Raw genomic sequence first — 19,728 nt, 5'->3', positions numbered from 1 at the left:
ACAACAGGACATCAGGCAGCAAAGTGAACACAGAAGGGACATTGAACAAAGTGAACAAAACTGGAACAGAGCTGGAGTCTCATGACCTTGCATATGATGTAATCATCATTATGTGCCAAAGCATGACTAGCTTGTCACAGCAGAGGTTGTGAGCTTGTTATATACAGCAGTATGTGGGTAGATATGGGTGTGTGTGCATAGGGGGTGTAGAGGGGAGTATTAGACCTTAGATATTAGCCCTATTGTTTTAAACCCGTCGACAGGTTGATATATATATATATATATACACCGATCAGCCATAACATTTTGACCATTGACAGATTAAGTGAATAACACTGATAATCTGGTTATCATGGCACCTGTCAGTGGGTGGGACATATTAGGCAGCAAGTGAACATTTTGTCCTCAAAGCAGGAAAAATGGGCAAGCGTAAGGATCTGAGCGACTTTGACAAGGGCCAAATTGTGATGGCTATACGACTGGGTCAGAGCATCTCCAAAACTGCAGGTCTTGTGGGGTGTTCCTGGTCTGCAGTGGTCAGTACCTATCAAAAGTGGTCCAAGGAAGGAAAAGCGGTGAACCGGCGACAGGGTCATGGGCGGCCATGGCTCATTGATGCACGTGGGGAGTGAAGGCTGGCCCGTGTGGTCCGATCCAACAGACAAGCTACTTTAGCTCAAATTGCAGAAAAAGTTAATGCTGGTTCTGATAGAAAGGTGTCAGAACACACAGTGCATCGCAGTTTGTTGCGTATGGGGCTGCGTAGCCGCAGACCAGTCAGGGTGCCCATGCTGACCCCTGTCCACTGCCGAAAGCACCTACAATGGTCAAGTGAGCATCAGAACTGGACCACGGAGCAATGGAAGAAGATGGCCTGGTCAGATGAATCACGAGTTCAAGGTGTTGACTTGGCCTCCAAATTCCCCAGATCTAAATTCAATCGAGCATCTCTGGGATGTACTGGACAAACAAGTCCGATCCATGGAGGCCCCACCTCGCAACTTACAGGACTTAAAGGATCTGCTGCTAATGTCTTGGTGCCAGATACCACAGCACACCTTCAGAGGTCTAGTGGAGTCCATGCCTCGAAGGGGTCAGGGCTGTTTTGGCGGCAAAAGGGGGACCTACACAATATTAGGCAGGTGGTCATAATGTTATGGCTGATCGGTGTATAATGTACTTATAAGGCAGTTTTGTAATGGAAAATGTCTTTCCGCCCCCCAAGATGCAAAGTGCAAATGAAACAGATTATGGCTGATGATGTGCGTCATCGTCAATGACTGTCATCATCGTCGATGTACGATAATATCGTCTATTGGCACAACCCCACACCAAGGTCCAACTATGTGTCAGATAAATCACTAGTAGGAAAAGAGGTGGAAGGCAGGCCACCCACCACATGGGCCACAGGTAGGATGACACAGTCAACACAGAGGACAGAGTGTCAGGGTCTGAAAAGAAACTGGTGCGAAAAGCATGGGATAAAAGGAAGCCAGACCCTCTGTGGATGTAGACAGGTAGTGTGTATGGAACCAGCAGAGAGAGAAGATATATAAAAAACAGATTGAAAGAGGTCAGAGGACATGCAGAACATGTCTGGGACTGAAGCCACAGTGGGTAGGATGCCTGACTGGAAAGAAGAGAGAGGGACTGAAGATACACTAAGCTAAGGAGGGTATTGCAATGTTATCTTAGCCTGACTAGCCCCAGGAAAGGCAACAGACAATAATAATAATAATAAAGAATATTTTTTAGGTACTTGAGCTCGAGGAACAAACACTATGGTGAGAACGCCTGTAGGAAGCTTCTAACTTGAGGTGAGCTTGAAGGGCGTACCCATAATTTATTTATTAAGTCATATTTTAACAGGAATGTTAAGATGAATGTCTACATTAAGTGGTTAAACACGGAATTCATATTGTGGTTTGACTACCGTAATCAGGACAAATAAAAGACAGGGAGAATTGATCTCTGTTGTAAGTAAACTAACGAAGATTATTCGAATCTGGTATCTGACGGCATTATAAATATATCTCAATATGGAGTCTCTGAAAAGCATTCAAAGATGCAGGTCCAAGCCTGATGATAACATGACAATTGTAATTCTTCAGTACCACAGTCTGTCGTTTTTTGGAGGCTCTTTAAATTCCTGATGGCGAAGGGCAGAAACATTGCCTATTTAAATGAACTGATTCAATTAAGTTGGACGAGATGGACAAAAACCTTGAAAACTCTGAAGCCCTCCAATAAGGATCTCTGGGTGACTAGATGATTATATCGCTCTGGCTGAAATAAGTATTATACTGAACAAAAATATAAATGCAACATGTAAAGTTGTGGTCCCGTTTCACTAGCTGAAGTGAAAGATCCCAGAAAAAAAACATATGCTCAAAACGCTTATTTCTCTAAAATTCTGTGAACAAATTTGATTACATCCCTGTTAGTGAGCATTTCTCCTTTGCCAAGATAATCCATCTGCCTGACAGGTGTGGCATATCAAGAAGCTGATTCAACAGCATGATTACACAGGTGCACCTTGTGCTGGGGACAATAAAAGTTAATTCTGAAATGTGCAGTTTTGTCACACAACACAATGCCACAGATGTCTCAAGTTTTGACAGAGCTTGGGATTTAAACTTGAGACTTGAAATTAATAGAATAGGGGCTAATGAATGTATTTCAATTTACTGATTTCCTGACTGATGAACTGTAACTCTTTGAAATTGTAACATGTTGCATTTATATTTTTGATCAGTATATAAAGGGGATGGCACAAAGCAAGCATCTTAAACCCAGTTCTTGGAGGGCTGCAGGGATGTTGTTAGTTCCAACTGGAGCTCCTGCTTATTTAATTTACAGAGTTGAACTTGTTTCAAGTGCTTTCTCATTATCTGTGCTTTTTATAGACCTCGGTACAGATCATTTCATTTTACACAAGCATCACAATGCATTTTCTTTCATCGTACCTCTGTTGATAAAAGGTTCACTACTACTACCTTCTATTGTGGAGTCCCAAACAGTCCTGCCAATTTGCAACCAAAGATTTGTACCCTGTAACTTCTACGTGTTTCATGCAAGTAAGGCCTACTGTTTTCGACATCATGGAGGCAAAAATGATTGACTAGCTTCCTAACTCCTCAAAGACCTGCAACATTTATACTCACTGCCAAGTGTCCTGTGATGGGCTGCTGGGTCTGTCTGGGTCCGAGGCCCTGCTGAGGGCTGCCCTGGCACTGGTAGAGGTCCTGGCGGCAGCACAGAGGGGCTCTGGGGTGAGGGCACAGTCCCACCTGGTGTTAAGGCCCTCCCAAGTGTTGCTGCCTTGCCTGGTCTGGGTACTGGAGACAAGGGCGAGACAACCTGTCCCTGGCCAGTCCCCGACACTGCCAACGTGACCGTTTGCCCACTGGTTGGTGACAAGAAGTTAACAGGGGGAGTGCTCTGTGAGGTCTGTCCAATCAGAGGTGAGCAAAGAGTCCCCATCTGCGCACTCCCAGGGTTAGTGGGTGTGGTCATGTGATTCGGATTGGTTACTGGAGAGGAGAGAGCCACTGCCTGCCCTATCAATGGTACAGTGGGTGTAGTAGCCTCTCGCTGATTAACCAAAGGAGTAGAGATGGTGACCACTTGGGCAGCTGGTGGAGTTGTTGTTGTGTGACTTGTGGCAGGAGGGGATGGCAATTGTAGAACCTGCTGTAAAAATGAGTGGGGGAGCATAATATTTAATATTACAGAGTTATAATTATGGGTCTTCATTTATAATCCTCAACGGTATTGTCAAGGTAAGCATAAAAGACTACATTATGACCAGCAAAGCAACAGACAGGTGCAGGTGCCTTCAGGACTGAAAATACTTTGTACAGCCAGTTCTTTAAAGCACATTCCCTTGGACTCTTCAGGAAACTATCAGGTGAGAGGTTTGGATCAACTATAAAATGAAAATAAAAAACTAGCAAATAAATTATCAGTTGCCCTGAGGATAACTTATGAAGAATCAGACTGGTTCTTGAGCAGATTTTCACTCATGACATCCATGATTCCATCAGAAAGCTGACAATATTTATGGATTTTTTTTAATTGGAGTTTTCCTGGAGAAACCGATGGAAACATCAGACATGTAAATACAGCCACAACATTTGTAATGCCAGAAGAAAGAGTATTGTTAGGATGGGATCAAATAATCGGTAACTGGCAGGGTCAAAACCAATCTTTGGTGATGGAAAAGAAATGCATCTGTGACAGGGACACATACATACCTGTTGCAGATGATGGACAAAGAGCTGTTTAAGGGGGGTAACACTGCGCCCCTCTTCCAGGCAGTGACTTTCGGACTCTGGTGCAAGACTTTTTTTCTGCAGTCCTTGTTGATTTTGTAGCTGGACAGGAAGGTGGGGCTGAAGGGAGGTCACCACCTGGGGTTGCAGCACTGCATGAGGGATTAGCTGCAGCTCTGGCTGGGGCTGACTCTGGATTGGCTTGGCTGGCTGGATATGAGTTTGGTTTTGATCTGAAGGCTGAAAGACACAATTCCCCACAGGATTACAATGTAACACTTCCTGCCAGGTGGGGGTTACATGTCATTGGTGGATGATCCAAGTCTCCTGCTTAGTAAAGCACTGAGATGTTTGGAAGGAAAGATGCTATATAAATGGAAGCTGACATTATATTTTTATTACACAAGTGATTTGCCTTTGATTAGCTTTTAAGGATTTAGAACATTGTGGAAATACTGGATAACTTCTTTCTCACCTCACCTTTTATTATATTTTATGTATTTATTTATTCTGGTGTACAACAGTATTTTTTTTCTTGTTTGAAAGGATAGGATCTGAGTGCTATAAGGTAAAATTAGTTTTTTTCATTATTTAAAAAAGCTTTGGGAGCAGGGAAAAACACTCTCCCACTGCAGAGAAGGCTGACCTTTTGTATGATCAATTTTGATTATGACATGCAGACTTGATTTACTTGAAAATTATATTCTCAGTAAATCTGTGTGGAGAGTATACTGTAAATCATGTTATTTTGCTCACATGTATTTATCAACTTGTACAAACACCAGTTTCCATGAGGAGAGGACCCAAGACAAGTGAGGGTATAGTTATTTTAATTAATCAGCTAGCAAATGCAGTGTAGAATGTGAGTTTCTCCACATGTAATTATTATAGAAAGTTGATTTGGAAAAGAGACAGTGAATGGACCTGAGGCAGATGAATCAGTTGTTCCTCAGAAGGTACTCCATCCATTGATGTATTTCCCTCCACCTCCCTGGGTCTCTCTGGGAGCAGCAGGGCAGGGGGCTGCAGGTTGGGAGGCCCTTCAGCTCCCGCCAGGGCTGAGCATTGGCCCTGAGGAGCGAACGGCAGCCCCTGGACCACGGGAGGGCCATTAACAATGGACACGGAGGCAAGGTCTGGAGGGGCGCCTTGCTGGACATTCACTGTGGGACCCAATACCCCCTGGCTGTTGAGCAAGGTAATGTGGTTCCCCAAGGTGGTGCTGTGGAGCAGGGTGCCACGCTGCCCCGGGGCCTGTGGTGCAAAGGTTCCAGCTAAGTGGGCCGGCATCTGAAAAATAGCCGGGGCAGCAGACTGTAGCTGCAGATGACCCGAGAGTATAGCTCCTTGTCTGACCGCCAGTTGGCCAGTGGGGGTTGTGAACACAGGGCTGAAATTCAGTTGCCCTGGAGGTGCGGTAAGTATCTGGGTGCCGTCGACAAGCTGACTGGAGGGACTGCGCCTCACTGCTTGACCTGCAGGGCCAGCTGTGGTTATGATGGGCCGGGCTGTGTTGTGAGGCTGGGGCCCAGATACTGGAGGTTGTCCGGGCAGGATAAACTGGTTGGGTGCTGGGAAGATGCCCTGTGGCTGTATAACTATGCTGCCAGTCTGGTTAAGAAGCTGCAGGCTGAGTGGTTTGGTCAGACCTTGGGAGGGCTGGGGCGGCTGCTTGGCACTTGGAGTGGAGAGCAAGATGTTGGGGGAGGGGGTGCCAGAAACAAAAGTCAGGCCTGGCGGAGTCTTCTGGCCAGGGGGCTTTGGGCTGATCTGGACCAGTCGGGGTTGGATGCTGACAGGCAACTTAGGTTGAATGGGTAGTGGCCCCCTGGGTAACAGGATGCTGGGGGAAGGGCTAGCTCTGATAGCAGGGGCGGTGAAGAGGGGGCGGCCGTTCAGACTCGGGAGCGCCTTCTGGATCAGCACGCCAGAGCTCTGCGCTGGATTGAGAGAAAAGGAGGGTTCGGATGTAGGGGCTGGGAAGACAGTGCCTGGAAGCAGCCCCATGAGCTGAGGGGCAGTGGGTTTAAGAGAAGGGCAACCAGGCCCCACCGCTAAGAGGGAGGGCTGCGGCGGCTCCACGGCTCCCTGAGTGTCTTTGGGCACCAGGGGTTGGGTAGTCAGTGGCTTTGGGAGGAAGTGGGTGGGAGCGGGAAGCAGGGTGCCTGGTGGGTACAGTGACAGGGACTCGCCAGGCTGAGCCAGCCCTGCCTCCTGAGCCAGGGTCTGCTCGGTGATGTCAGCCTCTTGCAGGCTCTGCCGCAGGATATCACAGGCCTCCTCTTCTTCACCCTCCCCTGCTGTCCCTCCCTCCTGCTCCCCTTCCCCATCCCCAAGACCCCCACTGCCTTGAGGGGCCCCCAGCAGCGCCTCTTCCAGGAAGGACAAGTCCACACAGCCAGGGGGGGGCGCATCCTGGGATGGGGGGTCATCTGCCAGCAGGGAGACCGGACTCTGAAAGACACAAGGAGAGAAGACAGAACCCATGAGTATGTTCCCTTAAACTGGAAACTCTGGTTCGAAACCCTCCCTTGTCTCTCCCTGTTGCCAGCAAATATTTGCAATAAGAGATGCCGAAATTCAATAACTGAATCTGTGAATGGTTTTATTATTTATTTACTTTCTAAAAACAACTCTCTTGATGCCAATTGGAAGATTTATCATGATCACTGCCTAGGTTTCTTGCACATCTGCATATTATTCACAACCAGATTCAACATCCAGACAATGCATGGGATGCATTGTCTGAGTGTAGAAATTACATTAATGAAGTACAGTTTACATCACTCTGTAATCCTTCTGTCAAGACTGGCAACAAGGCAAGACTGGGACTCAAATTGGAGACTTTTCAATGGCTTATCCTCCTACATACTACAAAACCACAGGGGCTAAATAGGTAGCAGTTAATTGCAAACCCAGGACCCAAACTCTTCTGTTTTACATTGTGATTTGGCACTATTGGCAAACAAAAAACATTAATCCAGTTGAGAGGCATTTTAATCATTACCGTTGCCATGAGATTCTTGTTTTTTCTTATTTTAATTACTTATAGAAAGCTAATTTAAACCCTTTATTTATGTTTCTGTTCTTACGCAGCAACTGGACAAGAGCCCCCAGAATGGGATAAGCACAACGACTAGTCCTTATCACTAAATTATAATTAAGTTTATGGTCAAGTCATTGACCTGGCTGCACCCCAACATGATCCAGTAGGCTTGAACGCAATGGTCTGACTCATACTCACTGTTGTGTCTGTGAAGAGAGAGGTGTCACCAGCAGAGGGGTTAATGAGCAGGTCCCCACTCTCCAACTGTGGAGTAAATAAGCTCTGGGTTACTCTTAATCACCACACATCTCAGAAAACAACCACCACCTTACCCAATGTGGTGCATTGATACTCTTCTCTAATTATCCCACTATGGTTAGGACAGACTAAAACTGACAGTAAGGGAGGCAGGTAGAATATAGGATGGTACAAGTGCAGTGGTCTCAAACCCAGATCCTGGTGGTTCTCAAGGTTTCAGTATCAACTGCTGTTCTCAAATACTTCATTAATCAAGTTAATTGATCAATTAACTTATATAAAAATATGATTTAACAATACAGTATATTAAATATAATTTGCAGTCTGTAGAGATATATTTAAATAATCAAATGAATCAGCTGATCAGGTCAGAGAGACCCTTGATATAGAGAGAAACAACTTTACATGGGTGCAAAACCATTTTAAAGTTTAAACAAATGGTGAATGGTGGAGGAGGCATAACTGTACCAATACGTTTGTCTTATTCACCCCATTTGTTTTCCTATCCTGTGTCACTGTCACAACATAACTAAATATGGACCTGTCTCAAGATCAGTGCTATGAACTACCAGTCTGGCTCCTGTCACTCCATAAATGTCACTCCTTCTTCAGCTTGCATCACCTGTTTGTGAGTGGTGTTGAGAGAGCATTTATACTGGCAATTCCCAGCAGTGATGCTTAAAATCTGGTTCTTGAGGTGAGCAAGTTTTCACAATATACAGCAATTAAAAATTATGGTATAGAATACAGAATTAGCATGGAATAGGGAGAAGAGTGGGGAAACTGTCTGCTTGCAACTGTAGGTCACTGCATAGGACAACCCCAGTTGTGGCAGTTAATTTGAGTTTTAACAGTGTGCCAAAAGTAAAAAACAGATAAAATGCGGAAAACCGACCATTCTAGCAATACAATACAACACTTGTGTTGGTCAGTTATATATATTCCTGCTGTTGATAACATACACTCATTGCCCCTTCTGTCGTTATTCCCCTGTAACTACATTTATCTCCAGCCTTGCATTGCTGCACTCGCCACAATATGATGTACCATGTGATTGAAGCATTGTGATACACAAAGCCAAGCAAGAGACCCTATCCAGCAGCATTATATGGAATATATACAGATCTTATCACTGTCAAACAAACTGTGTCTTATCACTGTCAAACAAACTGTGTCCTTTATTCCAGAAGTTCTTGTGTCATGCTATGGCGTGACTTTTGCAAAAAAGCCATAGTCAGTTTATGTGGCATTTGGGTGTTTGCTTCCTGTATAATAAAGACACTTGCTATATGCTTGCTATATTTTTCACATTCGTAGGACCACAGAATTCTACTGTTTGTACACACAGCCAAACTCAAAATGTGTCCATGCTTTACCTGGGATCATTTTACAAATGGGATAGAAGTGCTCTGAAATGAATAGTGCATTTCCTCCACCTGCTTAAAGTTTCCCATGTCAAGCAGCATGTCATTTGAGGACTTCAGTGTAACGTTTTTCTGCAGTGACAGGAAGATTTACCTCATTGGTTCCATGTAGGAAGTCATTCAGGGCTTGGGGATCACTGGGGAAGAGAAAACAGAAAAGTAATGACAGAGAAGTGCAATGTATCAGACAGGCTGGCTGCCTACAAGACTTTTCAGGAACAGAATGCCATCTGTCCCCATTACAACTATTTTAAGCTTCCCATTGTGTTAAAGTATGATGCTACAAGAGACATTGGACAGGTCTGCAAATATGGGGGAGCCCTGTATGAATCCAATTATGATCACCTGGGATTTTCATGTGAAAACTCTTCAGGATGCAAACCAAAACACTTTACTTCTGCAGTTGGAGTCATTATATCCTAATGTTGTTTGGAATCTCACTATTTGCTATATTTGTTATATCATATCTGTACAGGCCGTGCTACATGTTTATTTAACTTAGTACTTTCTGTTTATTGAACATGGTTGTTTTATATATAAATATACAGTTTCAGTTGATTTGAAAAAATGTTACTCTGTGATTTAATTTAATAGTGTTCACTGAACTATACTTATTTGTCAATTATGTTTTTCACAATTTGTATTCCTATCCACTGATTGAGCCCAGAGAAAAATGCAGATATTCCAGTTGACTTAACTGAGTTAAGATGGGGTGTGTAGATGTTTAACTGCCATGACATACAAAAGAGTAGTAAATGTGTATAGTTTAGTGAACAATATTTATTAAACTAAATGTATCACAACTAAGATTGTGTCAAAAAAAGTGTGTGAATATGTATACAACTGTATATTGCCTATTTTCCCACACACATATATATATATATATATATACACTCACCTAAAGGATTATTAGGAACACCATACTAAAACTGTGTTTGACCCCCTTTCGCCTTCAGAACTGCCTTAATTCTACGTGGCATTGATTCAACAAGGTGCTGAAAGCATTCTTTAGAAATGTTGGCCCATATTGATAGGATAGCATCTTGCAGTTGATGGAGATTTGTGGGATGCACATCCAGGGCACGAAGCTCCCGTTCCACCACATCCCAAAGATGCTCTATTGGGTTGAGATCTGGTGACTGTGGGGGCCAGTTTAGTACAGTGAACTCATTGTCATGTTCAAGAAACCAATTTGAAATGATTCGACCTTTGTGACATGGTGCATTATCCTGCTGGAAGTAGCCATCAGAGGATGGGTACATGGTGGTCATAAAGGGATGGACATGGTCAGAAACAATGCTCAGGTAGGCCGTGGCATTTTAACGATGCCCAATTGGCACTAAGGGGCCTAAAGTGTGCCAAGAAAACATCCCCCACACCATTACACCACCACCACCAGCCTGCACAGTGGTAACAAGGCATGATGGATCCATGTTCTCATTCTGTTTACGCCAAATTCTGACTCTACCAACTGAATGTCTCAACAGAAATCGAGACTCATCAGACCAGGCAACATTTTTCCAGTCTTCAACTGTCCAATTTTGGTGAGCTTGTGCAAATTGTAGCCTCTTTTTCCTATTTGTAGTGGAGATGAGTGGTACCCGGTGGGGTCTTCTGCTGTTGTAACCCATCCGCCTCAAGGTTGTACGTGATGTGGCTTCACAAATGCTTTGCTGCATACCTCGGTTGTAACGAGTGGTTATTTCAGTCAAAGTTGCTCTTCTATCAGCTTGAATCAGTCGGCCCATTCTCCTCTGACCTCTAGCATCAACAAGGCATTTTCGCCCACAGGACTGCCGCATACTGGATGTTTTTCCCTTTTCACACCATTCTTTGTAAACCCTAGAAATGGTTGTGCGTGAAAATCCCAGTAACTGTGCAGATTGTGAAATACTCAGACCGGCCCGTCTGGCACCAATAACCATGCCACGCTCAAAATTGCTTAAATCACCTTTCTTTCCCATTCAGACATTCAGTTAGGAGTTCAGGAGATTGTCTTGACCAGGACCACACCCCTAAATGCATTGAAGCAACTGCCATGTGATTGGTTGGTTAGATAATTGCATTAATGAGAAATTGAACAGGTGTTCCTAATAATCCTTTAGGTGATTTAAGCAATTTTGAGCGTGGCATGGTTGTTGGTGCCAGACGGGCCGGTCTGAGTATTTCACAATCTGCTCAGTTACTGGGATTTTCACGCACAACCATTTCTAGGGTTTACAAAGAATGGTGTGAAAAGGGAAAAACATCCAGTATGCGGCAGTCCTGTGGGCGAAAATGCCTTGTTGATGCTAGAGGTCAGAGGAGAATGGGCCAACTGATTCAAGCTGATAGAAGAGCAACTTTGACTGAAATAACCACTCGTTACAACCGAGGTATGCAGCAAAGCATTTGTGAAGCCACAACACGTACAACCTTGAGGCGGATGGGCTACAACAGCAGAAGACCCCACCGGGTACCACTCTTCTCCACTACAAATAGGAAAAAGAGGCTACAATTTGCACAAGCTCACCAAAATTGGACAGTTGAAGACTGGAAAAATGTTGCCTGGTCTGATGAGTCTCGATTTCTGTTGAGACATTCAGATGGTTGAGTCAGAATTTGGCGTAAACAGAATGAGAACATGGATCCATCATGCCTTGTTACCACTGTGCAGGCTGGTGGTGGTGGTGTAATGGTGTGGGGGATGTTTTCTTGGCACAATTTAGGCCCCTTAGTGCCAATTGGGCATCGTTAAAATGCCACGGCCTACCTGAGCATTGTTTCTGACCATGTCCATCCCTTTATGACCACCATGTACCCATCCTCTGATGGCTACTTCCAGCAGGATAATGCACCATGTCACAAAGGTCGAATCATTTCAAATTGGTTTCTTGAACATGACAATGAGTTCACTGTACTAAACTGGCCCCCACAGTCACCAGATCTCAACCCAATAGAGCATCTTTGGGATGTGGTGGAACGGGAGCTTCGTGCCCTGGATGTGCATCCCACAAATCTCCATCAACTGCAAGATGCTATCCTATCAATATGGGCCAACATTTCTAAAGAATGCTTTCAGCACCTTGTTGAATCAATGCCACGTAGAATTAAGGCAGTTCTGAAGGCGAAAGGGGGTCAAACACAGTATTAGTATGGTGTTCCTAATAATCCTTTAGGTGAGTGTATATATATATATATATAACTTATGAAATGGAAATGTATATATTGCAAAACCTAATAGATTATTCTGAACAGGAAAATGGGAACATTGCATTGTGTGAATTGCATTCTTAAACTGAAACCTATGAACGCAAAGAGGTACTCACCACAAAACGTCGAGCAAACAGGTGCCATCTTCATCATCCATGTCAACTGGAAACGGTGGACAAACAACAGGTTGCCAGCAGAGTTAAAGAGAAGGCCATATCAAAAAATCACAATCCACATAAATTACTGTATTGCTTATTTCAGATCCCTCTTTCTCCATTCTTGCCCCACAGTGGTGTTATGAGCTGCCCATGAGCATTAGAACTACAGTTTCTTAGCTTTCAACACCTCCTTATAACACATCTGTTTAGATTACACCTGTATTTAATTTAAATACTTTTATTTGTATTATTTTTATTTAATGAATACATGTTTTGACATTTTGAGATCAACAGGATGTTTAAATTTCCCTTCAAATCAAATAAATTATCCTGTAAATTAAGCATTACACTCTTGCCAAGAATATTTGCGCTTAATTATCATTTGCAGCAAACAGGTAACACTGATCAGCTGCTCACTATTCCTCACTTCATCCGGCAGAAAGAAAAAAAAAAAGGGCACATTAGATTTCACATGCGTATTAATATTAATTAACACAAGAATGTTTGCATAATATCTGCAAGCAGCAACAAAATAAAAAACAAAAATGTAAATTAATACTTAGCAAATGTAATATATCAGCTTTTACACAGCTTTTATTGCTGTGCAGGGTAATTGAGAATCACCACTCCATTTAGCAACCGTGTAATGTTTCAAAATAAGCTCTTTCCATCATCAGAAAATAAAAGGCACACAAGGTTTTCCTGTTTTCATGCCTCAACATAGCCTAGACATAGACTAATTGGTCCTTGTAACATGTAGACTGTTCCCTAGAGATGACCTAGCTTCTTATCAAATAGTATATAGTATATTTATAGACCATCAAGTAAATTTGAACAGTGATATCTAAATCTATTCGTAACAGGCCAGTTAACTAACCCTGTGATCAAAAAACATTCCTCCCATTCTGCCATCTCTGAAGTAAACCTCCCTGGTATGCTGACTTTTTTGTCATAAAGTTTAAATGAAAGTAAATTAGTAGGGTTCCATTAAACTAATGTTTCCAAAAAGACCTTCTGCACTCAAAACATTGAACAAGATTACTATCATATTTCTTGAAAAAATTCTTGAAAAAAAAAGGTTTAAGCTTTGTTGTGTATGCATATTTAAAAAACAGGCAGTGCATATTCTATTCAGAAACACATTACAGAGAACAAGAATATATATTATGAAATATAAACATTAAGGAATTAAAGAATGTTGCAAAGGTACATTTTTGATTAATCAAATGATCTGGGGGTATTCAGTACCCCTGCATCACTGCACCACACCCTACCGCCCTTCCCCCTATTTACACCTTTGTGAGCCCACACAAAAATGTATACAATCAAGGGATACCACTGCACTGACTCGGCTCTGGGGCTGGAAACAACTAGTCGAACAGTGAAGGAAAATAATAATAAATACATAATAACAGATGATGAAATATGCTGAAATTCAGGAAGCAAGCTCCCAGGAGACAGGAGACATGGAGTCTCCGGGATAATTGTTTATGAATGTAACAGCAACATGATTTTTTGGGGGCTATCAGACATTTTAGTTTTTTGCCAAATTTAATCTTTTAATCACACGTTTGAGTTAGACTCTTTATATAATTTTTTTTTTCTGGCGTGCATTTTTCAGCCTAATCAAATTAAAAAGTAAATATAGCTGAGAGCAGTAACGCAGGGGGCAAAGCATATCTGTACAGATATTTTATAATACTTTGGGGTTCCAGCCACGGCAACACTCGAACCTCGTTCTTCCATGCCACAGTGTAGCAACCTTATCGCAAAACTAAATGGCCGATGCCTCTTAGAGAGCATTCAGAATTGCTACAATATGATAATGCTAGGTTAAACATAAAAATAAAAACCAATACAGCTGCAAACAGCCAAACATATCTGTGTGGATATGACATACTGTAGCATACTTTGGGGTTCTGGCCATGGCGAGACCCGATTCACGTGCTCTCATATCAGGGTGCAGCGACCTTACCACCCAGGCCTCTGAGCGAGCATTCACAATTGCTACGATATGGTAATGCTAGTTTAAACTTAAAACTGAACCAGAAGGGGCTGACATCTGCTTTGCTCAATAATTGTCACTTAATCCAATATTTTCGCCACATCAGATGACATACAAATTCCTATAGGTTTCTACCACCATACCAATTTTCATGAATTTCTGTTCAGAAGTTTTCATTTCATGGTCATTTGAAATACATGGCATAAAGTTTAAAATCTGATTTGCTCATGGTGGCCATCTTGTTTTATGAATCAACTTGCCTTGAACAAATGTGATAGAGGACCTAGCCAAGGTCATGTGTGCAAAATTTCACTTCACTCAGCTTAACGGTTTCAGAGAGGAAGATAATTAAAAAATTTTGACCAATCCTATATAACTTCCAAACCATGTGACTGATCGACTTGTCTTGAACAAATCTGAATAAAGGTCATAGCATAACTTCAGGCACCAAGTTTCACATCTGTCCCCTTGGACAACTTCCTATAGAGATCCTGCATCCCAATCCAAGCAGTCTTAGCGGCTGGATCAAAACATTCGCAATTTTGACAGGTGAGCTAATCCGGTGACTTGGAAAGCAGTGCGACAAAGTTACTCTACAATGGTAGATAGCTGTTGTGCCCCTGGTTGTCACAAAAGGCGGGGGGCAAGGGAAAGGAGATGTGAAGGGGAGATCTTTATATAGACTACCTACTGATAAAATCAGGCATGATAGATGGATTTCAGCCATAAAACAAGCTTAGAGAATTAGGCAAAAGACTGAGTGATGGAAACCTAACAGGATGCATTGGCGGCTGTGTAGTGTTGATGATTTCATATGATGTTCATGTTCAATGCTTTTTTTTATTATTTTTTTTTATTTTTTTACTATTGTCAATGGTTGACTAGGTATTTGATTGATCCATATTCTTATATCCTTTTACCAATGCTCTGGTGAGCTCTATGATTTGAGGTTGAGGGTGATCACCAACTTGGCAATAGTTAAAAAAAAAAGCATTAATGCATATCTTAATATAAATTATTAGCAAGCAAATAAAAATGAAGATTATTATTATTATTATTATTATTATTATTATTATTATTATTATTATTATTATATGATAATTTCAATAGTGAAATCTACCATTGGCATGTAATTCATAATTTGATCACGAAAAGTTGTAGTTTTTTTAGACGTTTTTTATTTTTTTAATATTATAAAATGTCTGCCTTACTTATTCATTATAAACAGAACTTAGACTGATATTATAAAATTCACTGATAATGAAATTAGACATTTATATAGTTTGAAACATTAGGTGTCTTTAGAGAGACTTCCCTCAGCAAAAAATATTTACTTCTAAGGTAATCTGAATTTAAGGTTTAATTTAATTTAAGGTGTTTTTCAGTGGCCATGAGTCTGGTCATATTGAATAAAATCAAATTACAATGAAAAAGTTTTTTTTTGTGTGTGTGTGTGTGCTTATTTTGTGTTTTTTGTGATTGTGTCTGTGTAACAACAAATACGGTTTCTCTGTTACAAAAGTGACCTCAAGCATCGTATTAATTCACTTTTAACTGTTCACTGTTTTACATATTTTTTTCAATTCTACAACAGGAAAATATGATAAATGGAAATGATAAATGGGTAGTACAATTTTATGTTGGTTGTGCCAGAGAATTAAATGTATACCCAAACATGGCTGGAGCATGCACCTTTCTAAAATAGTGGCATCCATGCCAGGTGCATTGTATGCATCAGTAATACCAAGTCTCTACCTTAGACATATACAGTTAGGTCCATAAATATTTGGGGTTTTTCTTCACCAGGGAAATAATTATTCCATCATCCACCACAGTTGTTTTCTGCGGTCTTCCGGGCCTTTTGGTGTTCCTAAGCTCACCACTGCGTTCTTTCTTTTTAAGAATGTACCAAATAGTTGATTTGGCCACACCTAATGTTCTTGCTATCTCTCTGATTGGTTTGTTTTGATTTCTGAATCAAATCAAGGCAAAACTGAAGGCAAAACACCCCAAGAACAAGCAGGAACTAAAGACAGCTGCAGTGCAGGCCTGGCAGAGCATCACCAGGGAAGAAACCCAGCATCTGGTGATGTCTATGGGTTCCAGATTTCAGGCAGTCATTGACTGCAAAGGATTTGCAACCAAGTATTCAGACTCACAATTTAATTAATGATTATGTTAGTTTGTCCAAATACTTTTGAGCCCCTAAAATTGGGGGGACCACATATAAAAATTGATGTAATTCCTACACCGTTCACCCAATTTGGATGTACCTACCGTCAAATTAAATATGAAAGTCTACACTTAAAGAACATCTTGATTGTTTCCTTTCAAATCCATTGTGGCGGCCAAAATTATGACACTGTCCACATATTTATGGGCCTAACTATAATTGTATCTGTCTGATCAAAGTGAACTGTGTAATCCCATGGCTGAAAAACAGCTAAATATTGCTGGTGTTTGTCAAATCCCACTATATAACAGCAAGCAGAGTTGCTTGCCAAGATGGCGGTGTTTAGATCCATAGTGCTTCAAGGTCATGTGAATGCAGGAGCTACCACCATTCAAATTTTTGTGCGTTTTTGTTCAGTAGATTTCATTTTATGATCATTTGAAAAATGTGGAAAAATTATAATCCAACCAATTACAAGCGGTGGCCTAGCCACTTCGTTGCTTGGCCATCTAACAGTCCATATAGAAAGCTTTCATTATTAGGTTGTCCTTGAATTGAATCACTAATGTAACATCTGTTTCATAAAGTAAAGCATTTTCTTCCAAGCGAGCTCTGGTATAATTGGAGAGTATGGACAAAATTGAATATCAATGTTAACTCAGCACCCAATACTTGGTTTGCAATTTGCACCTCGCAAGTACATGAAGTTCTGATGTCCTATATGGCAATCTGCCTACAAAATTGTTCCCTTATTTTTTTTTTAGCAGTGTATATTGTATTTGTTCTTCATGAGAGCTTTAGGCTTTTTCCAGCTTTCATAAGAATGGTCTGACCCATAAAACTGTGCTCACTTGATTCAATTCAAGTCATCCCAAAGCACAGTACACTAAAACAATTAAAACAGAGCATTCAAAATATCAAGCAATATTCTTTTTCAGAAGCCAATGCTTCATTTACGTAAACTTTCAAAGGATATTTAATGAACACATTGACTTAATTTACATCCTTTATAACAATGTAAAATTAGAAGCCAATAGATTAATGAATTTGGCCTGGGTTTAGAATTTCAAATGGTACACTGAAATTTCATTCCATTTGATATTTTATTTTAAAACACTGAAACTCAAAATATATTATTGTAAGGTTTTTCTGTTGGGAAATATTTGTAAGAATATTTTAAAAATGAAATATGTTTGCTTGCATAAGTATTCAACCCCCACACATTAATACTTGATAGAGGCGCCTTTTGCTGCAATAACAGCTTAAAGTTCTTTACAGTAGGGTTGTACCAGCTTTGCTCAGTGTCGGAGTGATTTTGGCCCATTCTTCTTGGCAGATTTGCTCCAGGTTGTTCAGGTTGGTTGGTTGGATGACGCTTGTGGACCACAATTTTCAAATAGTGCCACAGATTCTGAATGGGATTGAGATCAGGACTTTGAATGGGCTACTGTAGGACATTCACCTTTTTGTTCTTGAGCCAATCCAATGTTGCTTTGGCCTTGTTCTTGGGATCATTGTCTTACTGAAAGGTGAATTTCCTCCCAAGCTTCATTCTGAAGCAGGTCCTCTAGAAGTATTTCACTGTAATTTGCTCCATCCATTCTTCCTTCAATTATAACAAGATGACCAGTCCCGAGCATCCCCACAGCATGATGCTGCCACCACCATACTTCACTGTAGGGATGGTGTGAGGCATGAGTAGTGTTAGGTTCACACCACACATAGTTCTTCGAGTTTTGGCAAAAAACCTTTATCTTGGTCTCATCTGACTTCAAAACCTTTTCCCACATCGCAGCTGTGTCCCCCTCATGCTTTCTGGCAAACTCCAGATGTGCTTTCAAATGGTTCTTTTTCAGTAACTGCTTCTTTCTTGCCACCCCCCATACAGGTCAGTGTTATGCAGAGCTCCACTCCCAGCCACTAGGTCCCTCAAAGTGATTGTTGGTCTCTCTGTGGCTTCTCAAGTCTCCTTCTTGTTTGAGCACTGAGTTTTGAGGGATGGCCTTTTCTTGGCAGTGCCTGGGTGGTGTGATGCAGCTTCCACTTCCTGATAATCGATCCAGCTGTGCTCACTGGGATATCCAAACAATTGAATATTATTTTGTACCCTTTTTCTAATCTATGCATTTGTCTTACTTTATCTTTAACTTTTGTAGATTGCTCTTTGATCTTAATTTTCTTCCAGATTCAGCCTGCCTAATGATCCTGCAACAGTAAGGTTTTTATCCAGAAAATGTGACAGCAACTTTAATGGTTCACAAGTGGAGGCCAATGGTAAGGCAACTGTGTCCTCCTTAGGGAAATATCTTTCATCTGTGTAAACTGGGAGCTTCCACAGTACAGGGGTTGAATGCAAGCAACATATTTCAGTTTTTTATTTTTATTTCAAATATTTTCCAACATATCACCTTATGTACCATTTGTAATTAATATATTGTTTGCATTACAATATTAAGCACAATTCTAAAATACGAATTGACTTTTAAATTAAGTTAATGGTAAATTATATATATTAATATATATAATAATATATCATATAAATAAATATAATATAAATATGTCTTACTACACTGTGGTTTCAACACTAAGGCATTCAGCAGTATGTGACAGGGAGATCCATTTCTTTTTCATGTAATGTGAATGACAGGCACTCCAGAGGGTACTCCCCTATTAGCCATGTCCCTCGTGGCAAAGAAAAAAGCAGAACCTGAGGAAAGATGTCTGAATAAAGCAAGGGATGCAGTGACCTACTTCATATGGACTGGGCCCCATCCAGAGCAGAAGTGTTGATCTCATGCAGGGACTTCATGGGGTGGGCTCTGGGGGCCCTTAAGGGGTTGATGACAGACGATGCAATGTCCCCAGGTTTGAACTCACTGACACAAGCTTCCTCATCATGGTCATTTTCTTTGGTCTGTGGTGTGCACACAGCCAGAACCAGGCCTGTTCAGAAGCAACAGGAGGGATGGAGGTGGGAGGGAGGGGTTGGATAGAAGGGCAAATATGTCATATAGGCACAGAAAGTAACAGAAACATATATATTGTCATGGTTAGAACCACTTTGTGGTTAAGCTGAGTTTCCTTATATGCTTTCATAACTCTAACCTAGCTCTCCCCCTTAGACAATGGAGAACACAGTCCTTGCCATTACATGCATAATCTCAATGATGAAATACTGAGCACAAAATGGAGCAGGCA

The 19,728-nt window shown here is 41.5% G+C and overlaps 1 protein-coding gene across 1 annotated transcript in view; it reads right to left on the bottom strand.

Moving 5' to 3' along the window:
• LOC136717365 (BRD4-interacting chromatin-remodeling complex-associated protein) overlaps positions 1 to 19,461 on the bottom strand; it is a 34,640-nt gene extending 15,179 nt beyond the window's left edge. The window contains exons 1-7 of the mRNA XM_066694986.1: positions 19,282 to 19,461; positions 12,311 to 12,356; positions 9,097 to 9,139; positions 7,519 to 7,584; positions 5,199 to 6,728; positions 4,257 to 4,514; positions 3,165 to 3,450 (exon numbers count right to left, since the gene is read on the bottom strand). Of these exons, the coding sequence (XP_066551083.1) occupies positions 3,165 to 3,450; positions 4,257 to 4,514; positions 5,199 to 6,728; positions 7,519 to 7,584; positions 9,097 to 9,139; positions 12,311 to 12,351 (2,224 nt within the window). The 5' untranslated portion in view covers positions 12,352 to 12,356; positions 19,282 to 19,461. The remainder of the gene's footprint in view (positions 1 to 3,164; positions 3,451 to 4,256; positions 4,515 to 5,198; positions 6,729 to 7,518; positions 7,585 to 9,096; positions 9,140 to 12,310; positions 12,357 to 19,281) is intronic.
• Positions 19,462 to 19,728: the final 267 nt, after the last annotated feature.

Source organism: Amia ocellicauda, chromosome 21, assembly GCF_036373705.1.
Source record: "Amia ocellicauda isolate fAmiCal2 chromosome 21, fAmiCal2.hap1, whole genome shotgun sequence".
Classification (NCBI taxonomy): Eukaryota; Metazoa; Chordata; class Actinopteri; order Amiiformes; family Amiidae; genus Amia; species Amia ocellicauda.
The sequence above is the reverse complement of the archived record's forward strand: the minus strand, read 5'-3'. Positions and strand labels throughout refer to the sequence as shown.